Source organism: Euwallacea similis, chromosome 4, assembly GCF_039881205.1.
Source record: "Euwallacea similis isolate ESF13 chromosome 4, ESF131.1, whole genome shotgun sequence".
NCBI lineage: Eukaryota > Metazoa > Arthropoda > Insecta > Coleoptera > Curculionidae > Euwallacea > Euwallacea similis.
This window is the reverse complement of record NC_089612.1, coordinates 5,287,722-5,309,197: the sequence shown is the minus strand read 5'-3', so window position 1 is coordinate 5,309,197 and position 21,476 is coordinate 5,287,722. Positions and strand designations below refer to the sequence as shown.

At 37.6% G+C, this 21,476-nt stretch overlaps 3 protein-coding genes across 3 annotated transcripts in view; 2 read left to right on the top strand and 1 right to left on the bottom strand.

Annotated features, from left to right (window-relative positions):
- Window positions 1–9,669, bottom strand: part of Trpgamma (Transient receptor potential cation channel gamma) — a 28,704-nt gene extending 19,035 nt beyond the window's left edge. The window contains exons 1-7 of the mRNA XM_066389507.1: window positions 9,513–9,669; window positions 8,554–8,705; window positions 3,492–3,622; window positions 2,601–2,838; window positions 2,011–2,153; window positions 1,445–1,606; window positions 1,182–1,392 (exon numbers count right to left, since the gene is read on the bottom strand). Coding sequence (XP_066245604.1) covers window positions 1,182–1,392; window positions 1,445–1,606; window positions 2,011–2,153; window positions 2,601–2,838; window positions 3,492–3,622; window positions 8,554–8,705; window positions 9,513–9,552 — 1,077 coding nt within the window. The 5' untranslated portion in view covers window positions 9,553–9,669. The remainder of the gene's footprint in view (window positions 1–1,181; window positions 1,393–1,444; window positions 1,607–2,010; window positions 2,154–2,600; window positions 2,839–3,491; window positions 3,623–8,553; window positions 8,706–9,512) is intronic.
- A 1,652-nt stretch (window positions 9,670–11,321) lies between these two features.
- LOC136408266 (uncharacterized) lies at window positions 11,322–13,874 on the top strand. Its single transcript, XM_066389147.1, has 4 exons — window positions 11,322–11,471; window positions 11,835–12,371; window positions 12,428–12,565; window positions 12,620–13,874. The coding sequence occupies exons 1-4, from the start codon at window positions 11,390–11,392 to the stop codon at window positions 13,513–13,515; spliced, it is 1,653 nt and encodes a 550-aa protein (XP_066245244.1). The 5' UTR covers window positions 11,322–11,389; the 3' UTR covers window positions 13,516–13,874.
- A 5,167-nt stretch (window positions 13,875–19,041) lies between these two features.
- LOC136408400 (sphingomyelin phosphodiesterase B-like) lies at window positions 19,042–21,440 on the top strand. The gene is made up of 10 exons (XM_066389349.1): window positions 19,042–19,199; window positions 19,249–19,559; window positions 19,617–19,763; window positions 19,819–20,040; window positions 20,094–20,263; window positions 20,314–20,508; window positions 20,565–20,735; window positions 20,789–20,969; window positions 21,021–21,211; window positions 21,262–21,440. Exons 1-10 carry the CDS (start codon window positions 19,127–19,129, stop codon window positions 21,407–21,409), a joined length of 1,809 nt encoding a protein of 602 aa, XP_066245446.1. The 5' UTR covers window positions 19,042–19,126; the 3' UTR covers window positions 21,410–21,440.
- The last annotated feature ends 36 nt before the right edge of the window (window positions 21,441–21,476 follow it).

The window sequence follows — 21,476 nt, the reverse complement described above, 5'->3', positions numbered from 1 at the left end:
CCTCTATTAAGTGTCAGTCAAAGGTAAGTCGGCCGAGATTATAATTAATGGTTCACTAACCGCCTTTCGGGTCGATGAACTTTCGCTTTAATCTTTGACTTACTGACCGACATCCTTAAGGTGGAAGAATGACTCGCTGCGAGGGTGTATGCATATTAGGTTCGAACTTGATGATGAAAACGAAAGAAATAAAGGGGTTGGACGTAGTAACACAATTTTTTATTTCCAATTTCCAATTAGGGAGCGTTCGGAGCTTACGATTAGTATTTGGAAGCAGTAAATGCTAAAACAGAAATAGTACGGAAATACTCAAAAGTAAACACAGCTCTCACAATTTTTAAAGTACTTCAAATGTCAAAATATCGGTAGATACTCGAAAGGTCAGGGAGATGAAAATTGGAGCCCTTCAGGTATATAAAATGCAACGCTATTGGAAAACTATAACACCAAATTATACGATTCGGAAATGTTCCAAACTACTCCTGTTGCAAGATGGAAAGCTTGAACGATCCTTTGAACGCTTCTAAAGCGGTTTCTTTCTTTTCAAGGGTGACAGCGATATTTCTTGAAGTTCGAAGAGTCGAAAGGACCACAAAAATATGTGAATAAACCAACGTATTTCGAGACGGTTTAACTGAGAAAAATTCTATGGATCTTTGAACAATAACAATGATGGCGACCTCACAACAGTCTTTTGTCTAACCGCCACGATAGTCTTTATAGCGTTGTCAATGTACGTGACGTCATAATAGATGCCATTGGGCCATTGCCAGAGTTGCCAGACTTAATATCAATTCTACGTAACAATTATTGCAAATAAAACCTAACGATATGGAAATGATTAAGAGATATCTGTGATTATTTTATTTTTGGCATTGCAAAATGCTTTAGTAGTGTTATTTAGCCAATATCTCGCTATTTCTGACCAGCTTTCAGATGATATTTTCAGCGTAAAAACATTTTGTGACTTTGCCAGGAGATTGTCTTATCTACAACGTGTTTTTAGGATTCCCAGCACTTTGTCTGGAAATCCGAAACGGAAAAATTGTAGGATAATTTAGAGAATTTTAAAATATTTTTGTTTCGAAAAAATATCGCAGCTTAGAAACAAGTAAATTACCATTGTGACAATTTTTTACTCACTTTGATCGTTTTCTAACTGCCCAAGTCGGATTTGTTACCTTTTTCTGTCTGAGCTTAATAGCCAACTTCAATCTATTAAGATGCATTCGATCGCCGTGCTCAAAGGCCGGCCCTGTGGGGTCGTGATTGAGGAGCACTTCAAGCTCATACGAGCTGCGCGTGTGATCCAGAAGGGCCGTGGCGAAATCTTGACACTGTTTCCGTAATTCTTGATATTCGCCACGGAACTCGTGCTCCAGGAAACTTAAACTACAATGGTAATGTCGTCTTTGCCCCCCCCTGAAGTGTAAAAACATCATACCGTCTCAGTTCCCAGGACAGCTCGAAGGCTGTTAGAATGGGGTCTTTGGATGACAGGGCTATTAAGGAGGGGGAGGCCAATGCCCGGTAAGCGTTGATTCTCGACCGGGAATGTCGTAATGAGTCCTCCATTCGCGAGGTCACGCATTCGTCGCATCCACATCTGAAATTTGATAGCGCGATGAGCGATATTATTGCGGAATTCCTCTCCCTCATCTGTCTGAATAAGTGTTGAACCAATATAAAATTGTCTTTTCATGGTTTAATGCAAATCTCGTTTCTTTTGTGTAACCGCTGTTATAGTCCCCACAGCATTTTCAAATTTTATCTATAAAGCTTCACATAAAATTTCGTAGGAAAATAAAATTTCTGGAGCGATTCAATTTCACGAGAATTTCAGATCAAACATGTATATGGGAACATAAAACCAAATTAAAATTTTCTGGTATTCAAACGTTTTCTAAAAAGGCTGAAAAGTGATACCTATTTAAGATTTAGCTTTTATACGGAATTTAATTTGTAGGAATCCTTAGAAATAACTTTCAAGGAAGACAACTAATTCCTTACCGAACGTCATGTGGCACTGGGAGGCTGGCCCCTCGATCCAACAGGATTTTGATTATTTCGTAATTATCCCTGTGTGCAGATAAAATCAAGGGTGTAATGTCGGGGGTGAAGGTGGCGGTATCAGGTGGAAGGGCTTCCCAGCTCTAAAACCCACCAATGTTTGGTTTAGAGGGAAACCAAAAATGTCTATGGCAAATTTACCAAAATGAATAATTGTGGCTTTGAACCACAATGGACCATTAAATCGGGAGTAAATTATAGGGAGAATTCAACTATTCGTAACAAAGCTAAATCAACACGTACCCACATAACTTTTAGACGATAATTATTATTATTATTGATACGGCGTCCTAGTTTGTTTACACCCGTCTTTGAATGACACAAACTGGGACTGATTGTCTCTGCTGTTCGAATTCTCACAGTTTAATAATATGCAAACAAACCAGAGAGAAGTAGGACAAACAACCCACTTCTCTCCCCGTTATTTGACGATGACTTGGCAGCTCGTTAAATGTTTACCACAACATTCCCAAGAAAGCCATTCTAGTTATTTTTTCTATTTCCATCTTTAAAATAACGAAGAAACATACGTGTGGTTCGCCCTTTTTGTGTATGGTTTCCTCATGATCCAAAAGCACCTCCACAGCCTCTACAAACTCTTCGGATATGGCGTGTAAAAGCGCATCTTTAGTCTCCACCCGGTACTCAATTAGCAATTCAACCATTTCCAAATTTTCGTTGTCGATAGCCATAAGCAGCGCGCTTCTGCCTAAAGGATCCACGCAATTGATGTTGATGTAATTGGTGTCTTCTGCTCTTTGAAGCAACCTTAAAAGCCAATACTGCTTAACGTATGTGCTCTATTCTCAACGAATGGATTTATTTCGGGCCTCATGAAACATTAATACATCCCAGCAGAACCTTTTTTATATTTATACTTATAAGCATTTCCAATAAAGCGAGAATATTTCACCCCTTTTTCATCTTTAACCTCTTATCATTTCAATGAAATTGCTAATCAGCACACGATGAAATATTGCGCTTTAATCCAATTAACAGTTTAAAATTAAAAATTCCTTTAATTAAAGTCTTTCGAAGTTTGCAGCTCTTGAGAATTTTCTCTAAATTATGCACTCCCTACTGATTGGATTTTATAATGTTTCAAGTAGCACAAATTTGGTATACTTTAAAGGAATTTCAGGGCAGTTTCAATTGGTGTTATCATACACAGTGGGCATTAATGCAATTCCAAGCCTAAAAGCTATTTAGTAGTAGTAATTAATCGAACTTTCTCTAATTCCCCCAGCCGGATTTCGAGGGAGGAATTCCATTATTTATTAACCCAATATCGGCAACATTATTGTTCGGACTAAAGTCATTTAATGTAAAATATGGCACTATTTTATTAGGGTCATAAATAGTCTATGTAAAAAAATTGAGCCAGGGGGTTTTTGGGCAAAAATCGAATTTATAATACATGCCTTCTGGTAGAAGCCACGTCTCCTCTTTCTACAGCTAATAGGAACTTTTTTTCGTCTAATGTAAGCTGGGCAATTTCCTGATGAGGCCGTATCACGTTCTCTTCTTCCATCATTCCATGGATGCTGTGTCTCTGAAAGAAATTGAAAGTAGTTAAAACTAGAGAAATTCATTCGAAGGAGTTGAAAAATAAGGGAATGAAGATCCCGTTTATGAAAAACTGAAATTGATGTTAATTGCTGGAATCTAGAATAGGATAAAGAGCTGTATTTACGTCAGTAAAGGTGTGTATATTGACTTGTCGATTTTGCACAAAAAGAACTAGAATCCCCGATCAACGTTCACTTAGACGACATTCTCTGAGGTGTTAACGTGATCATGTTATAAACTTTGAGGGTGGGTTTTCCTCAATAATTGATGGAAAAAATCTTAATAACAAAAGGTTCACAAACATCTCATTTCTATAATACAGGGTGTCAAAGTTTAATATTTAATTATTATAATTTGTTTATTCATTTACGAAAAACAAACATTATTAATCAAAATTTGGTACTTAAAGCGCCGTTGTATTCGATCGAGGAGAAAGAGCCACAGATAAGCAGTATCAAATTACCAATAAAATCCATATAAACAATGATTATTAACAGTACCATAAAGAAACGCAAGCTTACACATGAGAGTAAAACCCAAAAAGAAACTTCTTAATCTCCCGCGTAAACTTCTTAGTGGAAACGTAGTTCAGCGCCGTTCACACCAACATTATCTGAAGTAATTCAGCAGTATATTCAATAAGTGCAATCAGTCCAAAATTCAAATCTAAAGCAAACTTACCCAGACATTATACCAGACCATATTTTCCAACAAATTTTTAAGTCATCGTTCCAAACGAAACTCAAAATTAAATCAAAATTAGAAATGAAAATAAGAATTCAATTTAAATATGTTGTACAAAAATAGCACCCCGCAAAGTAGACGTATAAAAGACAATTGAATTTTCTTTGCCCAATAGCGAGTTCCAAATATAACGAATAACCAGTCAGGGCCTACTGTAATGCAAGGACTTAAAAGCCTGCACCGTGAATACCCAAATATGTTATATTTATTAGAAACTGGGTATTGAACTGGACTTGTATGAAAGAAAGAAATGGAGGTTGTGATGACACGGAAAAATATTTCTAAAAACACATTTTGCATCAGTTCTAGCGCAAAAGAAATTGGAAATCCAGATCTCCCTAGAGCTTTCTGAGGGACAAAAATTGCCTTATATAATTGTTTAATATTCTATTCAATACGTCCTTTCATTTTAAAATCCAGAAGTAGTATCAACTGACCGACAGCATTTCCGCGAAATTGAACACCATTTCTTGGAAGAGCAACTTGAATTAAACCTAGAATTAAAGGGGAAAATCTAAAGAGCTTCTAAGACGAAGTAAGGTTTTCCACAATGGCGTCGTAAGCTGACATTTAAAAAACAATTGAGGGTTTTCTGCACAATCGTTACACGCGCAAGCGGTTATGCGATACATTTGACAAGCATGGCCTACTATTAAGTTTCACCCAATGTATTTGGTACGTTTCCGACTTCATTTTACAAAGTGAAGTTATAACTTCAGAACCAGAGAGATCATGAAAAGTCCTTAATGATCTCTCGAGGACCGAATGTGTGTAGGGGAACATGTAGGGGCCATAGAGAGTTATTAAAAGAAATAATTAAAATACAGTCATTATTTCCACGAGACAAGTTATTCCAGGAAGAAGCCCATTAAATTTATTGCTTTTCAGCGGCAAAATTGTAGTAGGAGCCGATGCGTGCTGAGTTCGGTTATCTAACCGAAGGGCATTAAATTTATGTCCCTTTGGGAAAAATGTACTAGTCATTTAAGAGAAGCCTTTAAATTAAAATAGGAACGTAAACATTTCATTAACTTAAATGGCGTATGATCGTGGAAGGTCAGCGAAATATTATAATAAAACTGTCATTATAGTCCTGCCTTGATTGATATTGATGGCATTTTTCGTGCTTACATCGCCCGCCGAATCAGCAACATCTTAATTAAAGGCCAATAATTAATTATTATTAACATTGTTCCAACAGAGAATAGACGAAATCCAGCAGAAATATGTGCAGGACGTCCTAACCGGCAGACGTATTGTTTCCAGAAATTGCTGATGTAACCTAAGTTTTTCATGCGATAAACTCATATTAACAGAAAACAAGTAATTCGATAACAGTGAGTGATAAATTAAAAATGTCTGTAGAAGCTCGAACGAGATCGAATTACCTCTGCACTGCCCAGGATATCCAATTAGTGTTATTGGCAGTTAGGCAATATGTCAATAGGTCTGTAAGATGAACCGTGAGGGTGTAACATGTTACCACATTACAACTATTTATGCAATTTCTCAAGAATATATGTATGAGTCCTTCAAAACTAACTAGATTGTCTGATTCGAGTCTCTGCACCTACAGCGAAACGGGTCATAACTTAACCAGCTTAACGTCCGAAAGAAAACAAAAATTTAGATAATAAATCTTTGTCCTCGCTTTTAAGAATTTTCCACTTCGCAAAATGTGTGAGAGACGAAAAAGAGGGCTTTCCCTGATGCATTGTTGTTATTCACTTAAATCAATGGTGAAACTCTTGAAAAACGTTTTCGGCTTTTGTTCGTTTTTACTCCTGTGCCAAAAGATCATCGAGAGGAGTCGTCAACGAGCTGGATCTTATAAAAATCAATGAAAGGCAAAAATAAAATCAAAAGGAGAATTTATAAAAATTGAACGATAAAAAAATTGAAACTTTTAATGAATTGCCGCCAAAAACTAATTTTCAATTCTTGGAAAAATGTGTGAAATTGTCATTTCTCACTCTGTCTATGCTTTATTGCCACTATAACTAAATCCCTTTCAATTCAATCAGGCTTTAGAGCTAAACCATACTAACGTAACAGCTCTCTCAAAGATATACACACATCGACACAGTTTAGGGATAATAATGAAAAATCGCAACAATTTTTTATTTCCGTACGAAAACCAAAAATTCTTATATGTATGTGGTACTTCTCACATGTCTCATAAGTTAGTTAAAGTGAAATGAACAAATCTGCAAAAGTAAACATAAACTATTGCAAAAACGGAAATCTTGAAATTTCAAATTTCACCATAAATTCAACAAATAATGCAAAAAAAACTTAATAATTTGGGCCTCTTCTACTGCTTAACATCGCTCTGCATCGTCCGCTTATATCCATAATGAGCACATCGATATCGTCCTGATCAATTGCTGTCCACTTTTTTTGTAGACATAAAATGAGCTGCTCACATGTATTAAAAGTCGGATTTTCGCTGAATCATATCCCAAACGTGCTCGATGGGGTTTAAGTCTGGAGACTGCGCTGGCCAAGGCAAAGCATCGATAGATTCTTCAGTCAAGAGATTTTGAACTACGTGTGCGGTATTCGGACGAACATTATCTTGTATAAGCGTGAAACTTGGCCCAACGGCTCCTGCATAAGGAATCACTACAGGCTGAAAGATCCCATCGCGATAGTCAACGGTATTTGAAAAGTGCCCCAAGGCAACGAGATCAGTTCTACCACGAATGCTAACCCTACGCTAAATCATAACTGTTCCTCCACGATAATTGTATACTTCTTGATCAGTTTGCAGACGTTCTACCATTCCAGTTTCGTGCCATAGCTTAGTTCGCCTGGAATCTGGACGAAGACCAAACCGAGATTCATCGGAAAACAGAATTGTGCTGCATTGTACATTTGTCCTCACACCACATGACTCTTGCTTCTTAATTTCCACGTGATAAAGGAGGAACTCTGAGTGATGTGTGTATTTTAGAATATGCAGGGTGTTTCGTGCAACATGGCTCAATGGTCCTACTGGATTATTCGAAGGCTTTTGATATGATTAGTTTCAGTAGGGGTAGGGGGGTATTTTGCAGGAAAGCATATTTAGTCCACTGCTATTTAATCTACATACTTCTGATCTGCCACAGTGCGCCAAACTTTCCAGGTCACTCACTTTTTACTATGTACATTCATTTGCCTCTACATGATTTACTTTTGCTGATGCGTGATTATAGCGCTCGCTTATTTATCACAGGATGATAGACAGGCCCGAGTGAAGTAGCAAAATTATTATTAAATTCTTTAAAAAATGCTTATGTTTCATATACAGTTGTCACCAGTTCAAATGCAAACAAAAGAATTGTGCAAGTGGGAGAACGGCCGCATAAGATTTAATGTGTCTCCGACAAAGACCAATAACAAAGTGGGAGAAGTCAGTCCAGGGTTACGAGATCTGTTACCGTTTTAGAATTTTTCCTAATATAACTTCTAGTGATGGATCCATCGTAGTTTTTTTTTTCATTTATTTACATTGCTGCTTTTTGCTCTGTGTTATAAATTAACTAGGAGTATAAAATACCGAGTAGTTATTGTTTATCATTGGTTACTATGTATATATATTTTTATGATTAACTTGTAATAATTATTATAAATTATTTATCTTAATTGGTTAATATTTAGTTATAGGGTTGTTTGGTTCAATGCAAATGGTTTATTATTCAATTCTGATCGTAATAAAACCATAGAAGCCGGCAACGAGAGTTGCTGGCGGTGCGACTCTTGCAACCTAAAGTTTATGAATCACTCGGCTTAGACTTCTGCGTAACTAAAGACATATATTATTTATTGTGTCTAACATCTGATATTTTTTAAAAATTCTGTCGCCACGAAGGTAACGAAATCGATATTAATCTAAACATCGAAGGACAGACTGACTCCGCCTATTTCGTTGTTGGTCTTTGTTGGAGGCATATTAAAACGTATGCGATCCTTCTCCTACTTGCACAGTCCCTATGTTTCCATTTAAGTTGGTGACGCCTGTATAGTAAGTACTAAGAAGTCTATAGCGGAAGGGGTGGGTCAGACGCATACTTAAGCGTACACCTGTGAAATTATTGAAGGAAGTAGACCACGTTCTCAGATGTTGCGTCCGTCAACAAACTTGCATGTTTTTTCGACTTAACGAATCATACAGTTGGAACTTACTTTCACTTTCTTGTCGATGGGGGGTTTCTCAAGAAGACCAGTCATGGCATAATGCTCAGATCTAGGAATATCGATACAAGTCATCCCGGATTTGTTCTTAGGAGATCCTGGAATTTTTTCCTTCTCTTCTTCTTCATCTTCCACTGGGCTTTCTATAACAAAAAAGAAAAAATATCAGAAACGTTATTTCGGGAGAAATAACCTTGGGCCTCGTCTCAAAACAAAGACAATCGGAACGTTTAACATAAGTCGCACTAATGTAATTTTAGTAATCTCATTAATAACAATGGGATGTTTATGAAATTAAGCTTGAAAAGTGATATTTTCCGTATTGCGGGAAATAAGTGTTTCTGAAAATTGGCAGGCAGTCACATCCAAAATAAACTGTACATGGAATTTTAATCACGCTGGTTGTAATAGTATAATATAGATCATTAGTTATAATTTCGCCACAACTTTGCCACCATAAACAAAAACACATTAATTAACACAATTAATTATTTATTTAATCTAAAGGGAAAAATGAATAACAATCAGGAGAGCAACGATAACAGTTTGTTAGTGGTAGTTCAAATTAATCGCGGTCTACAAATTCAATTTTCCCTTTTTGGCCCACACGAAAGGTCACCAAAACATAAATAATAAATAAAATAATTCCTCTCAGAGATGGAATTTAAACGAACGCTTGTGGGAACAACGTAATTCGAGGATTTCAAACATTTTTTTCTTTTATTTCGGTTACGTGTCGGGGCATTGCATTGGCGGCCCGTTGGGGTGTTCGGCTTAATAGGCTTAAAGAAGTATTTCTACAATGATTATTGTTGTGTGTTGAAAGAGTTTTTAATAGGAATTAATTTAATTGTTCTCAGATTCCTCTAGGAAGGAGCAAATGTTTACCAAACCTTCCTGGAAGCAAGGACACCCGTTTCCAACTTCGGGAATATAGACTTGAAACCTACTCTTCCAAACAATGCTTAAAACTCTGTAATCCTTAGTCATTGCCTTCAACTGAACTCACTCCCTCAGCCACCAATAATTAACGCAGATCGATAACCCGATCGCCGCAACAAACATAATCGGAAGCCATCGGCAGATCCTTAAAGCGCTTTTCATCGATGGCAGTACCGACCGATGACTGAACAAAAGAGAGATGACAGTCGGTTTAAGAGCTTCCAAGCTTTTGTTTATAAAAATTTTACTGAAAAAATAGACAAACTTTGTGTGCCGCGATGCCTAAAAATAAATTCCTCGCAATGTACTCATACAGTCGACTTCCAGTTCACACGTTTTGACTGGCTGCATTGTGTCTCCCTTTTTCGTTTTTTCTACTGCACTGGAATTCATTGTCCCCACTGCGGTACGAAGTAATTGATGTCGTTTAATCCTTCGATTGATTAATCGGATTAAAAGGGTGCCTTTGCAGGGGGTTGGGGATGGTTCAATTTCGCAGAAGCGTCTCACAGGCAGACGTTTATGATTGATAAAGGGGTGATAAGGGTCTGATCCCAAAAAATCATCATTCTATTAAAATCCACTCAATTATATAACGCAAATAAGCCAGAGTAATCATTATTAATTTAGCTTCCCAAATGTCAGCCGTTTTCGAATAGAAACACAGTAGAAGCGCAATAAACACCCTTTCCTGGATATAAGAGCTTGAACTTAGACATTCAACATCCGTTAAGCAGCTCTCGGATTCTGGATTAATCGTTAGCTAAAAGCTTCGAAATTACCTTTTCGGTTATTTAGTGAACGATATTAGTGTTCACCGGCAAGGTAAATCGCAATTTTAATACAAATACATGGATTATCAGCTAGAAAATTATCCGGAAAAATTTAAATATAAATGAGGAAGCGCGCTGAAGTGTGTTGGGAACTTATTAGCACGACTAGGGGCACATAATAGTAACATGGGAAACTTTATAACTTTATTGAACCTTTCGAATTAGATTTCAGTCGTTGAGACAGGCGAGAGATGAATTATTTCCTTTTAAAGTTTGGAAACTATAGTTTCTTGCCTACGATCGAACCGAATGGGAAGTCGCTGTTTAGACGAGACGGTTGCTCAACAACGTAAACTCGAATATTTTTACAGAAATGTTGCAGTAATGACGATTGATAATATACATTGATCGCATTTATAAAGCGCTCGCAATATTTCGAAAACAGTTCCAAATTCAAATTTTATGTGACCTTTCGCCACGCCCGTCATCAGTCTATGGATCGGGTGTGTAGCCAAGTGATGTACAGAAGCACATAAATTTCGAATAAATGGTTTGTTACCCTCTCACAGACTTGCTGTTTGATATCCAAAATTACAATCGGACAAAACAATCTGTTGCATCGCGACATCAAGACCAATTTACCGATTTTGCCCAGTGAAATAACCATTTGCCCCCACTATGTGCAGCTCTCTGGTGGAAACCACTTCTGCCTTCCATTTACTTTTAAATCATACCGATCTAGGCAACCAAACATGCACAAAGCCATGTTCTCTGTAATTTTCATCACTATAGCATAAGACGCCTGCAATTTTATGTTCAAGGAATGATGGTGATCATGACATAAGAAACCATTATCATGGTTAACTAAAGATGATGGTAATACCGGTTTGCGGTTTATTAGAAACCGATACAGTCAGGCATATATTGACTAAGAAAATTGATGTCCCTCTGAATGTTTTTATTTGGATTAGCATTCTTGACCTTAACTTCATCGAAAATGTTTACAAATCTTTTATTCCTTATCTGCTTACAACAAACTTATATCGTTCTGACTGATGATAAATGGTAGTTATTGATATGTATTTCAGTCGGTCACCAAGTGCCGTTATATCATGTTGACCTCAGAATTTCCCTTTGTGAATATTGTGGTGCTCACCATTGTTTTATTCGGCAATACAGTGCATTGTATAAGATGTAAGTGCCTATGTAGAGGCGGATGCAAGGGTAGTGTGCACGTGTGAAATGTTTCTTTGAATACAGGGCCATGTAAATTATCTGTTCATCATTTGACTTTCGAAAGCCGTAAGACATGACAAATCGATTAAGTGGGGCAAATTTACGCATTTTTATGCGGAACACGGCGATATATTAAAATGTAGAAGATTTCTATTGGATCCGGAAATATTTAAGAAAATCCGATATTTTCTGAAAGAGTTTTTTTTATTTTCCTGAGTTTCTTTAAAATAAATTTCACTTCTTCCGCTTCGTAACTTTCTAAGTTTTTAAGTAAATTTTTTCCCACGACGAAATTTTGAATACGACGTTCACTTATTTCAGTTAGAGGAAGCTCGAGAAGTGGCATCTCAAAGACTTTGTCTCATCCATCACTTTCATATCACCCAAGACCTTCGTATCACCCAAATCTCAGTCCTTCTCACTATTCAAACCCGATTGATCTATCCTACCTAAAACACCGTGTACCTGCACCCTCCCCCGCGGCAAGCTCCAGACCGATAGGATGGTCTGTCCCTTCTGCTCAGGCTCCGACCCACGCTTCTCCCCCATCATATGGGTTCAATTCTGGTCATTCAGCGAGTGCCCCTTCGTATGGATTCAAAGCCAGCGCTCCTCTTGCTGACCATCATACTCCTGTGGGTCCTCCCACTAATGTTAAGCCTGTGGGGAGTTCAAATTCCGGCGCTCCGCCCGCTTATGGATGGAAACCCAGTGAAACAGGAAGTTCTCCTGCTTTCTCGGCAGGAGGTTCTCATACAAACAACCCTCCTGCATATGGATGGAAGCCAAGTACCGCCATAGGACCTCCGACGAATACCAAACCTTTGGGGAATGCTCCACCTGGAGCTCCATATCAAAGTAAGATTTTCTGAATCTTTTTATATAAATATTTTCAAATTTTGCTTTCTTTGTAGTACATCCTCCACCCTATACTCCCCACAACCCAGGAGTGCCTTCCTCAGCTCATAGTCCGGCGTATAATCCTGCAGGTTACGGACCTCCTCCTGCGTACAGTCCTGCTTATTCACAACATGCTCATCCTCAGCAGAACGGTATGTTACATTTATGAGTAAAAAACAGTTCTTTAATAATAATAATATTTAAAGGTTATGGCTATTCGGGCCAGTCCTATTACCATGCTCCACCCGGAGTTACCAACATAAACATTAATAACATAAACACCAACACACATCATTACGGTGGCGGCTTTGGAGGCTATGGAGGGGGCTTCAGCTACCCTTCATACCACTATACCACCAGCGAAGTTGGAAGTGGCCATTTGGGATTCTTCCTGGGCTATTCATTGGCCAAACTTACCACCCCTACATATCACTATCATTCGTTCTATGATGGGTACACCCCCAGGTACGACCACTATGAAGTGCACCACTACTATCACAATAGAGATTCAATTCCTGCTCAAAGCACCATTCAACCTAATACCATCGTGGGCTGCATTGGTGACAGTGGTACCATCTGCCCCTCAGGTACCACTTCTCTATGCACAAATAATGGCGCTATTTTGTGCGTCGCTAGTGCATCTAGCACTGTGCCCTGCTCGGATCAAACACAAGGAAATTGCGTGCGTTCGGTGGTGCCCTGCGTCAATGGTACTAAAGATTGCGTTGTGGGACAAAATACTACATTAACAATTCCGTGCATATCCAAGGCTGAAGTACCCGGCAATATCACTTATATCAACAATACTATCATTGTGAACCAGACTACAATAATTAACAATAATGGGACGCAGGTCCAGAACGGAACCGTCCCTATGGGGAACCTTACGGAGGTGGCAGTGACTGCGCTGCATAGTCTTAATGGTAATGTTACCTCAGACGGTACTAGAAGTAAAAGAGCGGCTGCAGCACAAATCAATGAATTTTGCGTGACAATTCTGGCTTTGCCTGCTGAAAGAAAGCCCAGCGACCAACAGCAAGCCTTGGAAAAAGGGACGTCAATATTTTCCAGAATTTTAGTCAGGGCTCTTGGAATACAGTAATGAATCTTAATGTATTTTAAAATATTTTTGGTTTATGTTGTGTAAGTGAACGTTAAGTGATTTAATAAAATAATAAATATTCGTCTTTTCCTTTTGTAATATGCACTGCGTTAAAAGCTCCCCCAGACAAATTTCTGAACGTAGAAACGCAAAAGGAAATCTGGATGGTTTTCCGATAAAAGCCTGGAAGTGCGAAAAATTGGACAAAATATTGGATAACGATTTATCTTGGAAATTGCACGTCTTCTAATGGATTTTATAGCTGTAGTACTTCGATTTCTTTGATCTCTGAACAGCCATGATTCAATACATACACAGGAAAATATGAGTGTAACATAATAAACTGTTCCAAAAGTAAACAGGATGTCAACCGGCAATATCGCAATCAAACCAATAATATCTGCGTTTGTTGATTGCTGGCGCTTTTTATAGTTTGCAGTTTATATTGAGGAAAATTGTTTACAGCTTCATAGACCAAGTTAAGTATACATACATATATCATATAAATCTTACAGCCGTTAGTTGCAAAATGAACATGAAAACAACTACATACTCTGGTGTTAAGAGATATACAAAAACATTGAAATAAAGAACTGGTTGGTTTTTGAACCTAACACCTTGCCATTGCAAATCAAGCATTGCCCTCGACACACCATCGGCCATTTTACCACATCAACTGTGAGTGGACAACACTTGGTCACGTTCAATCAAATCGACCTTTTGGAATGATGAGATGACTCAGGGCATCCTCAGTAATCGAGAAGAATAATTTCACACTGTTTCGCATAGTTTATATACAGGGTGATTCATTAACAATGGGAAAACCTGAATAGAATATCTACGTAAACAAACGAAACACATGATCGCTAGTTTGGTCGCTCGGTCGCTGATTGGTTGGTTGTGTTGCCTGAAGGATCGATACGCCACAAGTGCGACTGCGTTTCGCAGGGTTGAACTTGTTCCATTTTGAATGGAGAGTGTTTATTGCAAACATCACAAAGTAGACAGTAATTTAAGTATCATATTTTACTTTATTCAAGATTATACACCTTAATATATTGTTGAGAAATAAAATTTATTAAAAAAACTTGTTTAAAAAACTTTTTCAGTGTGATAATGGGCTGATTACAATCCTGTTCAATTCTCTCGTCTTAAACGGATTACATGCAGACGACATGCATTTGTTTACATGGATATTTTATATTCGTAAGACAAACAATACCCACCAAATGGTGACGATTGGCGAAAGTGTGTCTTATCCGAAAATTGATAGTTTCGGACGTATACAGGGTGTTGAAAGTTAAAATTTTAATTCATTTTTTGCCATTATTCTCATAATATTTTCAAAAAAAATCTATTTAATAAGCACCACGTTTAAATTTGATAATACGAGAGATTAAAAGTGAAACAAATCGTGTGTTTTATGATTTTCTAGCACACATAATGCGTCATCTAAAAAGACACAGCTTTACAAATTTTCAAGTGTCTAACCTAGATATTTCGTGAATAATGGCAAAAAATGAATTAAATTTTTAACTTTCAACACCCTGTATATGCCCGAAACTATCAACTTTGGGATAAGGTATATTTTCTTCAATCGTCACCATTTGACGTGTCGTATCTCTAGCTTTCGGTTGTCTCATTGTTAATAAACCACTCTGTATTCACCTTCCATACATTTTAGTTAACTTTTAATTCCCTTTTCGCTACTCGTTTTTCCAAGGCAGGTTTTGTGACCAAAACCTTAAGAAAAGTATTCGTCCGAGTTTTTAATAAAAGGTGAATGTTATTCTTAGTTAGCTTTAACTAAGAATGGTGTACAATTCCGTCGTTCCAACAATCTCTGTTTACGTGTAAAGCGTTATTCCCAAATGAAATAAAAGAAAAAATTAACAATCCGCCTCAACTGTAACATATTTAGTATTTCGAAGCTTACTTACCCTGGTTGGGTCCTCCGTCGTCATGATCCGTCCATTCTGAAAACTAAAAGAAACGATCATTAGCCCAATTTTTCCGCCTCAATGCATTCCGAACAATTTAGCCTCCTTCCAAATCCGGTATGAATACAATCAAATTTCAATTACAGATAACTTAATACCTATCTCCAACACTAATATCTGGCCAATTTCTGGAAATCCTTCCGCCATTCTTCAAATCCTTTTTACCATCCCGCTCGTTACGCTCGAGCACAGCGTGAAATTACATAATTATTCCAAATTTTGTCTGGCACAAAACCTACGCCATTGATGGCAGAGAAGGATAATCGAGAAAATTAAACTGGATTTGTCTTGCTTCATTGCTATTCCCGTTTTAATCCTGACGGATTTGTCTTTGTGTTTATGCCACTCAAGAGTTCCGTAATTTAGAAATCTTGGGTGACATGCGCATTCACCAATTTGTCTACAAAATACGTTATACGTATAATGAGGCTCCATTTAAGTGCAATTAATGCACTGTCCAATTCACCATTTTGTCAAAAATTGAACAGGTAACGACCATGAAGCGTCAATTCATTCTTTCATTCCGGCTCACATTTAACCCCATTAATTTCACCGGGTGCACGAATGCACCGTCGTAAAGTCGGGAATTGAGAATCCGAAATATCGACTTAAATGCTGATGCGTGTCATCGGCCTACCTGTAAACATTTAACGGGGTCTTTGACACATTGACCCGGAGTCGGTGGCGGTGCATTTTCCGTAATCCGGGTGCCGAAATCGGGGCTCCGGGGGTAACGCGATCGCGTGATATTTCGAATTCGCTTCCGGCAAATATGCAACGGACGGATTTAATGAATGCGGTAGCTTAGAATGACTTTTCCCTGTAGTATTTCCAAAAGGGGAACGTTAGTTTTAGGATTGACGTGCACCTATTTAACCCAAATCGGGGAATAAATCAAGTGAAAGGCTTTCCTAATACAGGGCTACAAATCTTGGGACTAAATTCGCTTCTTCGAAGATATAGAGCCTTCGCTCCTTATTGTTGGGTCTCTACTTAGTAGTATATTTTGCGAATAAAACTCTTTCTCAAAACCTCTGAGATTGTTTTATCTATTGAGAGTAGCCATTAAGGAACGCGCAATTTCGACAGCAAATCCCCTGGTAATTATCTTTGGATTTTTATTTTGGTTTTACCCCTTTGGGGTGTTATCTAATGGATTTAGGATTAATCATGAAATTCACTTTGTATACTTCCAATATAGCCTGAACGTTGGTTTAGAATTTCAAATTCCCTTATGCAAACGCTTTCCACACCACGTGGATGCATTTCTGGGTAAGCTCTCGGTATAAGACCGTAATCTTACCGCTTTATTTATTGGAAAGCAGACAAACTTTGTAACTCGAAATTTAATAAAATTTCCTTTGATGTCTATCCCTGTGGAGAAAGTTTTAAGGCAATTACATAGTTTGCCCTAATTGGAGTTTTAATTTCTATCCTTTTTATTTATTCTAAACCACTTCCGATATTTGAATTCTCTTGACTTCAATGTCTTTTTTTCACTGATCCTTTCCACACTTTACCACACTTCCCCACTTGCTCCACAAGCTGAGGAAATCGGTGTAGCTCCTCCATCACTCAGATTTTACAAGGTCTGAACAGCCCTCGATTTGTTCCTTTCGATGCTACGGGTATATTAAACGTTGGGGTGTTTTTCTTTGGTGATTTTGAGATACCTATTCCAATTTTATTTTGCTCTTAATGGATACCTATCTTGTTGCTCAACGTGACTAATGTGTTCCGACTTTGCTCATTCCATGAATGGACACGTTTTGATAATGAATGAATGCAAGAAGGGAATAAGACACATCAATTTCGGTTTGGAAACAAATCGATATTGAAAAGATAAACTCAACGCTCTCTCAACCTAATTTTAGCAAATCATTATCTTGAAATTGAATCTTTTGATTGTGGATATGGTGAGAAAGATTTCATGGGAATCGCAATATATCGTCTCCTTTAGAAGAAAAAGTCTCATTGACGTGGATAGCAACATGAAGTGAGTTCGGAAGCGGGTTGAATATAAGAATTGCTTCTTTCCCTTTTTTCTAGATTTTAGATAGTAAAATGGCCTACATTTAACCTATGAAATTTTCTATTTTTAATATACGGGGTGTTTCATTAACAATTTACCGGTCATCTAATTTCTCTATTTTTGACATTAAAAAAAAGGTTCAAACGAAGACGAATTCCGAACACGATGCTGTCGAGAAAATTGGGACATTCTATTTGAAAGAAACAAGCTGTTGAAGGTTGAAATCATGCAAATTCGGAGGCGTATTTTGAGGATTGTGAACACTCTTTGTCACATTCAAATATGTCAAAACGAGGCGATTTTTAAGTTCTACTCTTAAAATGAAGAGGGGTCCCCATTGGAACACTTTTCTTAATGTCAAAAATAAAGAAATTAGGTGGGGGCAAATTGTTAATGGGGCACCCTGTAAGTCCGGTCTTTTTTTTAAGGATCTAAAGGTTTCGTCAATATAAAATTTCTCACATTTCCAAGAGATATTGTATATATAGTTTTTATGTGTTCGATTATTTTACAATTAGGCAAGTCTGCCACAACGTTACCAACACTATTTCTTATTGTTTCCGAAATTTTAATAGTAAGCCTCGAATTTGGACCGCCCTGTACCCTGTCGAGTTGTACAAGAAAAATTTAACTTGGTGGCAGCTACATAAACGAATAGATTATAGTTTTTGTCTGACTTAATTGGTAAACACAAATTTGAGTATTGGGAAATCAACATGCAGTGCGACCCATTTAAAAGTAAAATCCATACGTAAAATGTTACTTGGACTTAATTAACTTTTTTAATTCTGAATTGCTACGTTAAAGAAGACGAAATGTAACTTTTTACTGATTTTAGTTAGCGTAAAACCAAGCTATTGTCTAAAGTAACTTTATCACATAAAAGATAAAATTCCTTATCAAAACTTTCCGGTCAATTAACCAGGAAAGAATCGTTCCTTCGAAAAAAACACAGGCTCTTTGAAGTTTTGCAAACGTTCCCCAACAATCGTTTACGACAAAATTGGCCAAGAGCCAAGTTTTGTTGTTTAGGTCAAAAATAGGGGATTAAGTTGCCTTTCCAGTCGTTGACAAAATGGCGCAGGAGCGCTAAAATTAACTCATTTAAGAAAAAGTTTTATTATATTAATGTCATTGTTCAATTTGTTTACTTAAGTCCATCGATTAATGGCAATAAAAGACCGCAATGCTATAACGATCTAATCAAAGGGTATTTCCCAATAGTTAACAGCAATCTTAACATCAGTGAATAAACAGCATATTTCGAGAACCTGTTGTAACTTATTTATGAAACTATGGTTGTTTTTTTTATTGATTTTGGGACTCCACTTACACGATTAATTGAAAAATATTTCAAATAATTACAATTATTGTAACAGAACCGAATTTAAGTATCTACTCGAATTATTGATTTTAATGAGTAGCATTTATTAATATCAAAATTTTATTATCAAAGATGGTCATAGACAAGCAAAACGTATAATCCATCTCTGTCTTTCAACTACGATTTAAAAGGAGTATAAGCAGAGGCGATTTTTACACCTAAAAACTTTGTCGCCTGGCATTAAATCGCTTCAAAATGCTGCTTAAACTATTTACAATTTGTTCTATTTTGAGCCTTAATTCTGTGTATTCCACTCCAGACCATTATGGTAAGTTTTCACTCAGATCTATTTTCTTTTTTATTAACAAAATATGCAGAAACTATTGAGACCATCAAACGAGGCTTCGACGATTATCTTCAAACAAACATCCGCCCAGACTACCTGAACCAAGCACTATCCCATTTCCAAATCCCCTACTTTTTTAGGACATACGAAGGGAAAGAGCGACTATACGGTTTGGACGATGCAACTACATGTTCCTTATGTTCAGTGATTGCAAATTTCCTTGTGGCTGGACGCAAATTGGGGATGACGGACATTAACATTAAAGCCGAAGGAGAACAAATTTGCGACGCGTTCAATATCGAGTCGCCTAGAGTTTGCAGTGGAGCCATAGACCAACATGCTGTAAAATTTATTGCATCAATCAAAACAGTTCATTCGAATGAAATTTAAAATTTCCAGAACATTTTACTATACATCATTGATAACACTCCAGATTTGGTGCCGGCAAAGTTCTGCGACATTTTCATGCAAGGCTACTCCTGCAATTTCACCAATATCGAATGGAATGTTGAAATCCCAGAGGGACAAACCCCGGAAAGGCCTCAAGTATTCCTTCATAAAATCGTTAAAGCTTCAAGTTTACGTTGGATTCAAATTCCAGCCCGGAGACTCATCGTCCACATTCAAAATTCTGCACTTCTCAGACATACATGTGGATCCCCTGTACACCCCCAATAAAGTGAGAACTTGCAATGAGCCTGTTTGTTGCCAAAGCGACCAAGATGACGGGGTTGAGGGTAATTCTTGCGGATATTGGGCCGATTATGGAAATGATGTTTCAGAGAATCTACTGGATGAATTGATTCGATTTGCTAACACCTTTGTAAGTTGTCCAGAGGCTTATTATTGGCAAATCAATTATGAGGAAAGTCTTAGGATTTGGACTACGTATATTTCACGGGAGATATCATTAGCCATCGCATTTGGTCCACCACTCAGGAGGGAAATTCTGAGACAATCGACAAGTTTCTGAAAAAGCTGAAAAGTGGGTTCAAAGTGCCAGTGTATCCAGTTTTAGGCAATCACGAAGCGAACCCTTTGAATCAGTAAGTTGGGGTTTTTATTAAACGTTAAAATGTTTAATCATCATGTATAGGTATGTGACGGGAGATTCAATCCCGTCAAACCTTTCCACTAAATGGTTGTTTGATTTGATCGAAGAAGATTGGACCCAGTGGTTGCCAAACTCTACCGTGGCAACCATTGAAAAGGGAGGTTTCTATACAGTGTCTCCGATAAAAGGTCTGAGATTGGTGGTTTTGAACTCCAATGTGGCCTATAAGGATTGTTGGTAAAAAATCTGTGTGCCTTCTCGTCTAATGAAATACAAAAATTATTTTATCGCAGGTGGCTCTTACAGAATGATCAAGACCCTTTCGAGGAATTAGCCTGGTTGATGGACGTACTGAAAAGCGCTGAAGACAACAATGAAAGTGTCCATATTTTAGGCCACATACCCACAGGATCCGTTTCCACGCAAAGGGTGTGGGCCAGGGAGTACAATCGGATCGTAAACAGGTTCGTGACCAATTATCCCTATAAGCAGCCTTCAAAGTTGCAAATGCTTGCAGATTTGCCAATACGATCACCGGACAATTCACCGGACACGTCCATGTGGACACATTCCAAGTGCACTACAATTTATCCGACCCGGATCAGGCCATTAATGTCGGATGGAACGGAGCTTCAGTCGCGCCATATGATAATGCTAACCCAAGCTTCAAGATCTATCATGTAGACAAAGACACTTTTGTAAGTAGATTACGAGTGCTTTGCACCTCAATTATTAACTTATTCCTATAGAACGTGATAGATATCGACCAATGGACTTTCAATCTTACTAAAGCGAACCAAAACTCTGAGAAAGAACCTGAATGGTACAAAATCTACTCGTTTAGGGATGCCTTTAATGTGCTAACGTTACGACCCAAAGATATTGGAGATTTGTTAGTTAGCATGGCAAAGAATCACACCAAACTGGGAGAGTATCATTTGTAGGTTAAAATATTTGGAAATCTACGTAGGATTGATTTTTGATGTTTAGGTATCGATACAAAAACTCAGACTCGGCAGTGGAAAGTGGATGCAATGAAAATTGCCAGAAAAACTATCTTTGTGAGCTTTCCTCCTCTGCGTATGGAAGTACCGAGAAATGCGAGCAATTGAAGAAGATTTACGATGATAATTTGTAAATTTATATATGAATAAATTTGGCTCCTAATACTACAGAGTGTTTATTTCAAAACGAACCACTCGATA

What these genes read in the sequence shown, in the direction of transcription:
- LOC136408400 (XM_066389349.1), top strand. Translation starts at nt 19,127, where the DNA reads ATGCTGCTTAAACTATTTACAATTTGTTCTATTTTGAGCCTTAATTCT. An exon ending in GAGCCATAGACCAACATGCT is followed by an intron (nt 19,560 to 19,616) that starts GTAAAATTTATT and finishes TAAAATTTCCAG; the next exon opens with AACATTTTACTATACATCAT. An exon ending in GTGGCCTATAAGGATTGTTG is followed by an intron (nt 20,509 to 20,564) that starts GTAAAAAATCTG and finishes ATTTTATCGCAG; the next exon opens with GTGGCTCTTACAGAATGATC.
- LOC136408266 (XM_066389147.1), top strand. Translation starts at nt 11,390, where the DNA reads ATGTTGACCTCAGAATTTCCCTTTGTGAATATTGTGGTGCTCACCATT. An exon ending in ACCTGGAGCTCCATATCAAA is followed by an intron (nt 12,372 to 12,427) that starts GTAAGATTTTCT and finishes CTTTCTTTGTAG; the next exon opens with TACATCCTCCACCCTATACT. An exon ending in TGCTCATCCTCAGCAGAACG is followed by an intron (nt 12,566 to 12,619) that starts GTATGTTACATT and finishes TAATATTTAAAG; the next exon opens with GTTATGGCTATTCGGGCCAG.